The 12,782-nt window shown below is 36.6% G+C and overlaps 1 protein-coding gene across 2 annotated transcripts; it reads left to right on the top strand.

Moving 5' to 3' along the window:
• Positions 1–201: 201 nt before the first annotated feature.
• On the top strand, positions 202–5,149 carry LOC148175787 (uncharacterized). Of its 2 annotated transcripts, XM_088033611.1 has the most exons (4): positions 202–296; positions 1,403–2,163; positions 2,633–2,797; positions 4,790–5,149. In XM_088033611.1, the coding sequence occupies exons 1-4, from the start codon at positions 285–287 to the stop codon at positions 4,992–4,994; spliced, it is 1,143 nt and encodes a 380-aa protein (XP_087889737.1). In that variant the 5' UTR covers positions 202–284; the 3' UTR covers positions 4,995–5,149. The 2 variants fall into 2 exon arrangements, with proteins under 2 accessions (XP_087889737.1, XP_087889738.1); XM_088033612.1 differs by lacking the exon at positions 2,633–2,797.
• Positions 5,150–12,782: the final 7,633 nt, after the last annotated feature.

The following is a 12,782-nucleotide window of genomic DNA, read 5'->3' as shown; positions in this document are numbered from 1 at the left end:
TTATTAAATCGATTTGGAACTTTATTGTAAAATTTGAAAAGCGCTTTTTTTGTTGGGAGTCATCGTGCAGTGCACCAACAATGGTCCCATTATCCGCGTCTCCATCTCTTCTACCATGACAAGGTTACCAACGCTGACCCATGGGCAGGCGATACGCCGTATAAATCACAGACAATAACTTACCATATCCACTCGATGGTAGTCCACACTTGTGATCTCGTGGTAGTTGCTGTAGTTCGTCCAAATAGTTTACAGTGGGTGAATGTTTCTCTGATATCTTCACCATGAGGTGGCAAGTAAGTACCTGGAAAATTAAATTCATTATTATTAGTAATTATAATTCAAACATGTTTCAGAGGATTTTTTAACAAGTTATTGTTTAATTAAAATAGCGCTGCTGCGACCTTCCCATCTTCATTTACATATTTTCATTAAAAACTGTTTTGAATATTAATGGCTTAGTTTGAAATTTTGCATTGTAGCAACATTGTTGAGATAAAATTTCCTAAAAGCTCGTCCCAGTAATAAAATTCCTCTTACAATAAAAGTCGATATTTTTCAGTTTTTTGTTAATTTAAATGTATCATTTTAGTTCAACGCTCTTTTTGTTAAACAAATCTCGCATAGTTGAAAAAACATAATAGTACACTTACAAATTGTTGGATTAAAACAGAATTTAATTTCCGTATCCGGTTTCACCGCCGCTCACGGTTATTAAATATTCCGAATGCCATGCAGAATTTTATTGTGTATTTATTTAATGATATGTTAAAAAATACAGTTTTTAAAATTGAAATCGTGGAAGCGGATTGCATGAAAATTATTTCTTTAATTGGAATTTTGTTGCGGTTTCATTGTTTAAAGGACAATATGAAATGTACAAACTAAATAAACAATAGGCGAATTTTGTTCACTCGCTAGACACATTTGGGTGCCCGAGGACATTAGTTCTACCTGATTCTCACTTAAAATTTTCCAACTTCTCGTGGAATCATTGATCTGAGTTTTAAAAATTCGGAGTTAGTTTGGTACACGTGTTTCTACGTCTAATTTAAGTTAATTTTATTAGTTCTGCAGTAGTTTTAGTTGGGAAGAAAAATTTAATGTTCACATTGAAACCACTTTTAGCTCTAAAATATATTTTTTTAATATAAAATGATGGGTAGAACGCTTCTGTTAGATTTATGTCAATTAATTTCACCTACAATCAGCGCAACAATTAAAATTTGAATTTCACAGAATATAGACCAAATGTGGAAATCAATCATCCATTATTTGTTAATTAAATTTCAATGAAAACATAAAATCTACTTCGTTTTTTCATTGACGAATTAGCCGACGTTAATTAAAACGGAAATTATCGAACTACCTGATTCAAATATTAACATTTGATAATTTTCAGCACAGCTTCCTCCGTCTTTCGACGATTTCGCTCTTGTTCCTCCTACCATCAACCAACAGCGCCTCTGTCAAAGACGTCTTTACCTCCAATCCTCTCTCATCTCGTATACCGAGAGACAACAAATATTACCCCGGTCGCTACAGTTCCAGTACATCGAACCTCGGCTCCCTGAACAGAGCCATCAAACCCGAGGATTCCCCTGAGGCGCACGAAGCCACACAAAATCCCGTCGAAAAGAGATGTACTCGGTGTGATTCGACATATTCGGACGGCCGATATCCTGCCGATTATCGGGCGAGATATGATGAACGGAGATATCAAAGTCGACCTTATGAGTATGATGACAGGAGGTCATACGATCGGTATGATAGAGATCGGTTTGATGATCGGAGGTATGATGATCGAAGATATGAAGAACGGAGACCATACGATCGGTATGATAGAGATCGCTACTATGATAGAGATCGGTACGATCAAGGGAGGTACGATCGGGATAGATATGATAGATACGATCGTGATCGGTATGATAGATATGATCGCGATTATGATCGCGGGTTTGGGTATGATAACAGGGGGTATGATTACAGGGATCGGGGGTATGGGGATTATCAAGGGTTTTCTAGTGGGGGGTATGATGGGTACAGAGGTGGAGGAGGAGCAGCAGGTGGAGCGAGACCGGAAGCGGGAGGCTATTGGGGAGGGACGGGAGGATATGCTAGTGGATGGAACTATGGAGGTGGCAGAGACGATGGCAGAGATCGGTGAGTGTTCCTTTAAAAAAGGCATACCAACAGAAATGAATTCTCCTGAATAATTTGATTTCCCACTTTCCTCCGACTGATGAGGTATTTAATTCCATCCCTCAGTTTATTAAAATTCGATGATACGTGCTCGTTGCAAATGACACTGTTAAACTCGCCTGTCGCAATCGTTAAATTCAAACCATTTATGCAGTTGGCAAATTTTGCAATTAAACGGATATCGACTCTGATGCGAAAAGCAATTCATTTTTATTATAGGCGTGGTGTTGACCACATTGAAACCACTTGTGTTTTTATTCGAGATCTTTACCCCCCCGAAGGTAATTATCCGTGAGTTAACCCCAAGATTATTACATCTCTATAGGATATTCAATTAGGGGTGCGTGCAATGCATTAAAATTGATTTATTCTATTAGTGTGCACCCTCCTTATCAGTAAAGGGGTGCGATCAGAGATAACGTGCTTGTAGGACGTACGATTATGATGGATTCAAGCCATGGGATGAGACGTATAGAGGCTTAGCCGGATGGGATGAGCAAGGAAGAGGATTTTATTTTGCAACGGGAATCCCCGAAGTTGGGGCCGAACATTGGGGGAGTAAAGGATATGTGGATAGAGGAAAGGATAGGGACAGGTCAGTGAGGATGACCTTTAGTAGAGGGAGTTAGGGTGCTAACACAACATTAACCTAGTTTGTAATTTGGTGGAGTACGTAGAGATGGATGGGGGGATTCACTGGAGATTTATTTATGATGTTATAGGGTGTGTTGGGGTAAGAATGGTAGAGAATTAATATTTAACAAGATTCGGAGAGATGTTTGATAAATTTATATCAAGTCAAGATAAAGTTTACTGCGACGCCAAAACGACTCAATTTTATTTATCCCAGAACTACGCTATGAAACTAATTAATTAGACGACGTTTTAGTTAGTCCAATTTGCATTGGTTTCCTCCAATTATTAACCACAATTAAGTTTTAATGTTTTAAATGGAATTCCTATGTTCACGACGAGTTGTATCTCAATTTTAATATAAATTGAGGACTCTAATCTGATTGCAACTATATTCGTTCCAAGTTGACAGAACTTCCCTTATAAATTCGTGGTGAATCAGCACGTGAACTCACTTCCGTCCATGTTAAAAATGACCGGAAACCCAATAAAAATAAAATCGTTGATTTCACTTTCAGCTTACATATTCCTCATTTGCATTTCAATCCTCGGGATTTCGCAACAGAAATTCCATTTTTGTCCAAATTACGTTATGATAATTCTACCCGAAAATCAATCAAATTGCACTCGTTTTTCTGGGTCAGAAGTTCAATCTGAGAAACATTCCTGTTTTATTGTATTTCCTGTCATTTCCGTTCGAACTATCTAAATTGAAACGATACTGAATTTATACCGAGTGTCTAGTTTTCAATTCTTTCTCTGTTACTTTCTCCCTTTAACCCTGACACAGATCTATTTATTTTTTCACGCAGAACTCGATGTAAGAAAGTGATGTCATTTCCGGTGTTGTTGAATCATTTATATCGGCGCTTTTAGCTTCAATAATTTTGCTGAAATTTGTATAAACTCATTTTAGGAGTGTTGGAGTCTGTTGGGGAGACCTTAAATTGCGAATAAGCTCAGGATTGTAAAGTTGTTCCGGTAAAGATATATCGGCGATAAAAGCTCCTGCATAGCGGCTTAAGTGCGCCGCGCTATTATGTTCAGCCAGAGCTTGAGGATGCTGCATTTTTAGTTCTGGAGAGATGTTTAATGAGGGAAGTTCTGAGAGCGCGCGCTTGGAAAATGGGTCAAAATTTTGAAAGAAAATAGAAAAATTATTATAAATTCCTTTTCAATAAAAAGAGATTTAGAGAAAAGGAAATTGAAACAGCCTGAAAAAGAGAAAAAAACAATTCTCGAAACATCAAAATGATCTGAAGAGAAAGAGAAGCCCGAGAAATTAAGGGATCAATAGAATACAAGAAAAAGAGGAGTCAAGGGAATAATACAAGAATTTAAAGCATCGAAGAACAAAAAACCTGGAAACTTAGAAATGGTGTAAACAACAAAATATGAAAAATTCACGTTACTTATCTAAAAAAGGATCTAAAAACAACAACAAATTTAAATTTAGAAAGCCGAATATTTAGAGGATTTAAAGAATCTGCGGATGCAAAGAATTTCAAGAATTGTAAAACATACCAATTCAAAAGCAATTTAAAAAAAGTAAAAAAACTTTAATATAAAATTTTTTAGCACTGCGGAAGTCTGTATTCTGCATACCACTTTACTAATTTGAAGTTTCATCGTTTTTACCATTAAAACAGACCAAAACACTTTTCCCCACATTTTTTTAAATTTTGTCCTTCCTGAAAATGAGTTTTCCTCGCAACATCGTGTCATTTTAGACATGAATAACTGTGGCCAATTGCGAAACATTAAAACTCTTGCACCTACAATTTCCATCACTAATTTCCATTTTCCTCCATTTACATACAATGAAAACACAGCAACGAAATTACTCAACGCATACGAACATGAAAATCCAATCTGCCACTCTAGCGTTAAAAGCAAAAATTGTCCTCTAAATTTCGTAATTTTTGACTGTTATGATTATCGTGTTGTTTCGCAGTTATGGTGGTGGTGGAGGTGGAGGAGGAGCAGCAGCAGGAGGAGGAGGAGGAGATTATTACCGCCGTACCGGTCCGTATGACGGCTACAGAAGTACAAGTTATTTGTATGCAAGACCTTCGTCGACGACTACTGACAGACCTTCCAGTTCTGGAAATAATGATTCTGCTACTCAGAGTTCGCAACAGGAAAACACTTCTGGTTAGAAAGGAGAGTGCAATTTAAGTTATTCTATTTTTAAAAACTGCCTTGTTTAGTTTGTATTTTTGTAATTTAATCACGGATTAGTCAACCAAAGATTTTGACTAGGATTCAGGTTATTATTTAATGTCGATTTTATAATAAAGGTACTTCAGAAAGAGTCTTTTATTTCCGTCTCTCCCGCTAACAAACCTTTGAGTCTTTGAAACCAACCAGTTTTCATTTGTAAAGTGCAGTCTCTGAAAGATTTTAACTTTGCAGTTTTTGATAAATAGTGCTCTGAAAAATATGATCTTTGTAAATAATACATCAACCGTTTCAGACAGAAAGATAGCAAAAGATTAATGATTTGTTCCGACTGAAAATAATGCAAACTAAACAAAATCAAACAGATTTTGCTCGTTTCCGAACTGATAGCGCAACCGGAGCCATTTTAACAGTAATGGCTACTTAGCCACCTCACTGGAATGAATTCAAACAAAGAAAACGAGTCCATTTGGCGTAATCTTTAGTACAAAAGAGTTGAAATTTCAGAGACTTGCTTAAAATATAACATCAATCAAGGCCTTGTCGCTGTTAGGATGGAAAAGTTTTAAGAAATTACAGCAGAGATAAGAAGTTATTCGTGGCGTGCATGTGGCGAAGTTAGGAAGTTTGGCTATTTATAAAAAAATGAAAGAAAAATGAATTGGATCAGGCAAAGTTGTAATCTCAATCGTTGACAAGTTTACACGTTCTCTGGTCGGATTTGAAACGCACCCCTCTGTACATTATTGGTTGCCTATCCTGCGATTCCACAATGATAATAATAAAAAAAGTACATTTTTCCGTTGTGCTGAAATTCCTCTATAAAATGCCCTCTTCGCGTCTAACGAACCTGTTAGATCAAAGAGCGTCTCCTAACCAACTCGAAATCTCGTAGATCCCGTAACGAATTGCCCGTCGTCTATTTTCTCATCCTTGTTCTTGAAATAGTCTTCCGTCGCGTGTTACGAACTCATGAGCTCTCGAAACGACCGACAAATATATGTGCATAGATTACCACGGTTGCAATTTGCACAACTAGTCTTATTCATTCGTTATCCCTGAAAGATTGTCTCGCCGAACAGAAAGAGACAAGATCCTCGTTACGGCTGTGATTTAAATTGAACGAAATTCTTTTGTGGCACATCTGCCACCTTCCGTGGTAACTAAACAAACTCCGAATTACTTTCGCTATTCCGTATCTATCATTTTGTTGCCCTCTGTTGTGTGCAAACAGTATATTTGAATCCCTGCAGCAATTCCTCTCCACTTCAATAAACCGATTATCGTTCAGCCACTTATCGAACCAAGTTCGCCCGTCGATAAGTTAACTTCAATTTGGTTCCAGTTTCTGATTTACAGTTTCTATCGGAGCCAGGAAATGAGCAAATACGCTACATTTCATTTTTGCCCCAAAATCAATAAATTGATTCAGTTCCATACAAGTTGATACGGTCCCGTCAAAAAAAACTCGTTTTTCTCCAACACCGAAGTAATTAAATAAAAAGTGTCATAAATTAGCGCGGGGACACAACGACTACTCTAAAATTACTGCAGGTGGTGGATACATTTATTATGAAAGTTGTTTAATGTTCCAGACTTCGACTTTCAACTTTATTGCGCACTTTTTTTATTGATTTATGGATTTAATTATAGTTGGACGCTCAAAATTGCGGGACTTTTTATGGACGATGCCGTTTATGGTTGGGATTGAATTTTGCGAATTTTAAAGCTCTCAAGCTCGCGGGCTTCAAGTACTAAAGTTATTATGCCCTCAAATTTTTAGATTTCTAGATAATACGCTACTCAAAAGAATCTTGAATTCAAATCAAATCACAGGAAACAGATACAAACTTGTAAGAAATTGAACTTGGTAGTCAAAATAATTAGTGTCGATATGAGAAACAGCAAAATCAAGTGTTAACTTCCCGACTTCTCTATACAACTCGGAAGTGGCTTGAAAGCTTTCAGAAGTGGCGCAATTTCAGCGATGGAATCTATTAATAGCTCTGGAATATTAAAGTCGTACTTAGTTTTGAGCTAAACCTCCAAGCACAAATTAGTAGTTGAAAATACCACACCTACCGAAATTAAACCCATCGTAAAGAAATTTCATTTACTGTCTCGTTATTGTTTCCTTGAGTTAAAAGATCTTGTTAAATCCAGACATTCATCATAAAGCTACATTTTTTACGTCTTTAAAAGCTGCTCGCGACAAGACCGAAAATTATGGTTATTGATCTCTTTCCGTTTTTCTTTTATTACACAAAGAACACCAAATTCCCTGTAGTCGATATATTTACTGGGAATTTACAGCCTCCTCACTGCGAAGAGAAATAAATCCTTTTAACCAATAATAAACGTAAAAGTAACCGCGAAACGTATCGATTCGGTAACCAAAAAAAATTTCAAATTTACGTGGAGCAAACAGCAACAATTTCGTGAAATTTAGGTCGCTTCTGAAATACATTACGTTCTCGAAATCTCCATCATATGTACGGCGACGTTTGAGTAATTTATGGCAAACAACACAGAGACCGAGCTTGCAACTTGCCATGAAAACTTAAAATGTCATCTATCCTCGTCGAAGGTTCCAGCTGTGGTTCTCCTTAATGCATTTCGCGGTAATAAAACCAAATCGTGGTCTATGATTAAAAGAAAACAAGAAAGAAGAGTTTTTCCAGTCTAGACGCAAATCGAGAAAATGAAAATTTACAGGGACGAAGATATTTATTCCGGGAAATTTATGTGACATCCTCCGGCAATTACATGCAGCTTTAAGTAAATCCTTCAATTAGGAGTCGCACGTAAATCGTATTTAAATTTGCCTTTCGGTTTTAGTGTTGGATCTAATTCGACCGCTCAGGAACAAGCAATAAAGCCAGGAAAACAGCGGTAGAAAAATAGTTCTAAAACAACCAAATCATTGAAAACACCAACTGAAAACTACCTAATTCTTCTTTTTTCTCTACCTCGTTAATTCCTTCTTCGTTTTTAATGGAATTTAAACCGCGACTAAATACATAACAAAGTTCCCCCGTAAATTGCAACTCTCTCCATCAACAATTTAATTACCCTTGCTTAATTTTATTTCATTTAAGTCCGAATGCTGGAAGTTGTTGTTTAGTGTCACGAGTATAAATTGTCACCGGTGGGGTTAAGGGTGAATGGTTACATGCAAAGTTTGCAAGTTGCTACCTGTCATGTCAGAAGTTGAAGGAGGAATTAATCTCGGCGTAAGTAGAGGCGTTTATTACGCTCGTCTCCGTAATTAAATGTTAAAGTTAAATTCAGAATTGTAATAACAGAGTTTTTTAGCGACCTTCCGGGGGTTGTACTTTGTTTTTATCACCCCAAACGGAGAAAACACCAAAGAGGACATTTGACTTTGCAGAAAAATTCGACATTGTCATCAATCGCAGAATTCCACAAAAAATCATGACAAATACCGCAGAGAAAGTCAATTAAAAAAATAAAAAATAATAAAAAATGGTGGATGCGCCGGGTCTTTTTTTCACTTCAGCCGTGTTATCCCGCATAATTACACTCGTGTTCTACATTTGTTTAAACGATTTTTCTAGGGGATGATTTCACGGTTTATCGCCGCTTCCATCCCGGAAAGCATTTAAAAATCTGTCCATTTCCGTGGTCACAATCTCCCATGCCGAGCACACGCTATCCTGTAATATCATCTTGTAATCCTGTCCGTTGCGCCATTAGACTCCATTTAGCCGATGTCGGGCCAATATCGAGCCAGTTCTTGTTCTGAATACGGAACGCATTTTATTCGACGACCGGCAACTATTCGAGAAACCACGTAAATGAAAAATTCTTTTCGTACTTATGACTCTATGCTTTATATAGCTTAAAAGCACGACTTTCGTTTCAGTCTCAGTGCATTTGTCAAAGTCGCTTTCGTGCGAAAGCTCTCTCTTTCGGATTTTAATCAGCTTGGAGTTGTGATGAATGAGGATTATGCAAATAATAAGAGGTTTTTTCTTTTTCGGGGATTTACCGACGGATCTGTTCGGAATTGTGAATTTATAAATGAGAGCTATAAGCTAGTCGATAAAAATGGAATTTACTGGTTGGACTAATAGCTTTTAGCGCAAAGTAATCACAGGTTTGTTTATTGGTTCAGTTGTCAATTTTTTACAAGATTAAAGCCGAAAACGCTCGTTCCGTCCCTGTAATTCACATGTACTTCACTCGGCTCGTTCCACCAGACATCATCTGGTTATAACTAAGTTCTCGAACTCAACCTATAACTAATAGCTAACGCTAACCCGTAACACCCAAAATGTCTAATGAAACTCCTCAACATCTCCAATACCCAACAGCTCTTTATTAACAAATTACCGCTCGAGGCTTTTTCTTTGGATTGGAACGAGGAGACACTCATTCTTTTTTATTTTCTCGAGAGTGTACAATATTCATGGGAACGGCGTCGTTTGGAGAAAGTTTCCCGTTTTGTCAGCAGAAAAAGGTCTAGCACTTAGCTTTTGTAATAAATAAGATTAAAAGAACGTCACGCACTAACAAAAAATCCAAAACTTAAAATTCACCCATGTTTTGAATAATAAACTGAAACGAGTTTCATGAACCTGAAAATCGTCGTCTACACAGATTGCGCTTTATTGGGGTCGGGGTAACGTAATTGTGCTTACATGCGCTCTCTGAGAAAAATGAGCTGGATTTCGATGGGATTTTTTCCCCGTGGCGTTTTACAAAGTCGTCATTAATAATAAAAAGGTTCAAATCCAAATGGAAAATTAATAATGTTGAGCTTGCAGAGACAAGTCATTATGTGGTGTAATTGGATTATTACACAGAAACTATTCCCAAGTTTGAAATTATGGAGGATTGAACATCCATTTTAATTGTGTGGTATTGTCGGTTGCAAGATGTCTGATTATGTAGAGCGTGCGAATTGAGCAAAGGCTAATTTATGTAGTGGAGGCTAATGGGGACATCAGACGGCGCAAACTTTACCATTGCAAATTCATCATTTTATTGTTAAATCGTCACACTTTGGTCTAGAGAAAACAGTTTCAAACTTGAAGCCTGAAGAAGAAAATATTCAAAACGAGATAAATATGATCATATCTTCGTAGATACTGTAGCATATTTTCCGCTGCTTAGTCGTCTCTCATATTTATGAATTCTAAGGCAAGAACTGGTGCAGATGATTTAGCTCTCCTCGGAGTTAAAATAAAAGCTGCATATTTCCTGCAGATCGTAAATAATTAAATATCCTTCCAAACGAACAACTTATATTTTCCTTCGAATTGTTTCACAAAGTACACTGCAGCAATTGCTGAATCTTTTAAAATAACGCGAGTTTCGAACTGAACATGTAAGTCTCCAGGATTGTTATCCGGGACTCGAATTCTAAGTGCAGGAGGTGAGAACGCCACGTAAATATAGAGCTTTTAAAGGAAATACGAGTGGAGGGGAAATTTTATTGCGGATTTTCTTAGAAGGATTTCGGAGGTAATTTTCCTTAAAGATAAAGTGCGTCCTGGAGATTCATTAAGAAACAAAAAGAACTCTAAAAACAGTTACATTGGTCGGTCGGAAAAACTTGCTTGTGAAAAAATTTGACCTATAGGAGAATTTTCTCTACAGCTTCTAATTAAAGTTAATTAAAAGTTACGACGCCACCAGCTTCCTTCTTTAATATTTCAATATTTTCTTACTACGGTAGTTCATTGTCCCGAGTCGTATACATCTTAATTTACCCTCTATTACGGGGGTTCAATGAAGATAAACGGAAAACCAAGAAAACCAACCTTTATAATTTCCCGACTTTTTTTTCCTTGGAATCTTTTCCGCATCAACGACAGTTTTTTCGTCTTTTATGTGGCGTTTTTATTGACGAAACATTTATTTAAGGAAACATCAAACACGCACACAAGAATGTTCTTAACTGAATGTGTTACGATCCTATAAAGTCACATCGGAAAATAGGGAAAGTTGTTCAATTATACACCAGCATAAAAACTTGGAAATTTTCCGACGGGAAATACGATCCCCGACTTTAAATTAAACGGAATTCCTGACTCCAAAAACAAACAAGTTTGTGTCGATACTGTGGTAATTATTCGCTTTTTAAGCTGAAATTGTTAATAAGAGATTCATTTTAATTGCAAATGGCGTGGAAGAACGTAGCGACTGAAATATCAAGAATTAGTTAAGGAAAACGAAATGTTTCTCATCAACACCACCTTGTGGAGGCTTTAATACGGCGTTTAATTGAACACCACGTACAATCCTGAGATTAAAAATCAATTTCGGGCCAAAAATGAGTTCCTTCTTTAATCATCTTCATCATAATGACTTGTCAGAATTCTTCGCAATAATTAACACTCAGCAAAGCAGCGAAACACATAATGAAAATCATTTAGCAAACTTGGAAGTAATTTAAAACTTTTATTAGGTAGATAAGTGGCGCTTTCAGATGGAATTCGTTTATGTCAAGTTCGATAACTTATAAATTGATAAAGTTGTCGAGTCTTTTTATCGCAAAGTTAATAACAATTTGTCACGTGTTCGGGAAACTCATAAATGTTGACACTATAAATATGTATGAGTGTTTTAATGACCGGAATTCGTGTCCTAACAATTAATTTTGTAATAATAACTAATACGTGATTAATAGAGGTGGTACGCTACATTTAGTAATTATTTTATAGGGTAACGTGACAATGGCATGTGTTGTGGAATAATGCGGAATCACGGGTTGCGGAATTTGAATAATCGCAGATAAATTGTTATTAATAATGTATGAAAAAGGGTGCTAAATTCACGTGGCTAAAATGTGCGTACGTGAAATTTCTTCAATTTCTTTACCTGAATGCAATTGGTGACTTAAATTTCTCATTATTCTCCTCCCCGAAATTAGCAATCAATGCCCTTGTTTATCCATGTTAACAATACCTTTAATTTGCACACGTGCATTGTAAACTGATCCAAAGTCCGTTGAGCTGTGATATTTACCAAGAGGTTAATTCATGCATTGCCCGTTTGAGCAAACACGTAAATATACAGAATGATCTAAAATATTGACCCAAGCTCCGCTGCATAATTAATTAAACACAAAAGCTGCAACACTTGAAGCGCAGTTTTTGCATATGACCTGTTTTTAGAATTTTCCAGTAAGTTTGAGCTTTAGAACGGAGCTTTTAAGACCGTGCTTTAATTAACGACTTCATCAATATTCACGTGCACTTTCTGAAACCGGTAATAAAGAAAAACGAATGAAATTAATTCGAGCCACAAAGAAAAAAAAATCGTTCTGGAGAATAATGGTAGTTTCTTTGCCACTCCACAATGATAATTCACTCTTACAAACTTCAACAGCAAAAGCTTATAATTCAGTTCAGACCATCCAGAGCGGGATTATAAGTGAAATTAAAGTTAATGAAATCATATACTTAAAGATTTCGAGAGAAACGCTGAAAATTTAGATCTCGCCCTCCGTTTCTCGGGGAAATTTGTAGGATTCTAATTAAAGTTCTGTCCGATCCAGAACAATTCCTCTCATTAAACATCTCCTTCCTTGGTAACAACTTAATTACTTTCTGAATGTTGGTACGCACCTACTTTTGGACGCTTTTAATGCTTTTGCTATGTTTGCGACCAGAATTCTCTTGTTCGGCGTTTTATACAATAATCTCATAAAAGATAGAGACAATTTAAACGACGTCGACTCCGGCAGTGTTTAATTAAACAAATTTCAAACGAAACGGAAATATTTTTATTGGCAC

The sequence above is a fragment of the Gnatocerus cornutus genome, chromosome 4 (assembly GCF_029298725.1).
Source record: "Gnatocerus cornutus isolate USDA-ARS CGAHR chromosome 4, icGnaCorn1.1, whole genome shotgun sequence".
Lineage (NCBI taxonomy): Eukaryota > Metazoa > Arthropoda > Insecta > Coleoptera > Tenebrionidae > Gnatocerus > Gnatocerus cornutus.
This window is presented reverse-complemented; position numbering and strand designations above follow the sequence as displayed.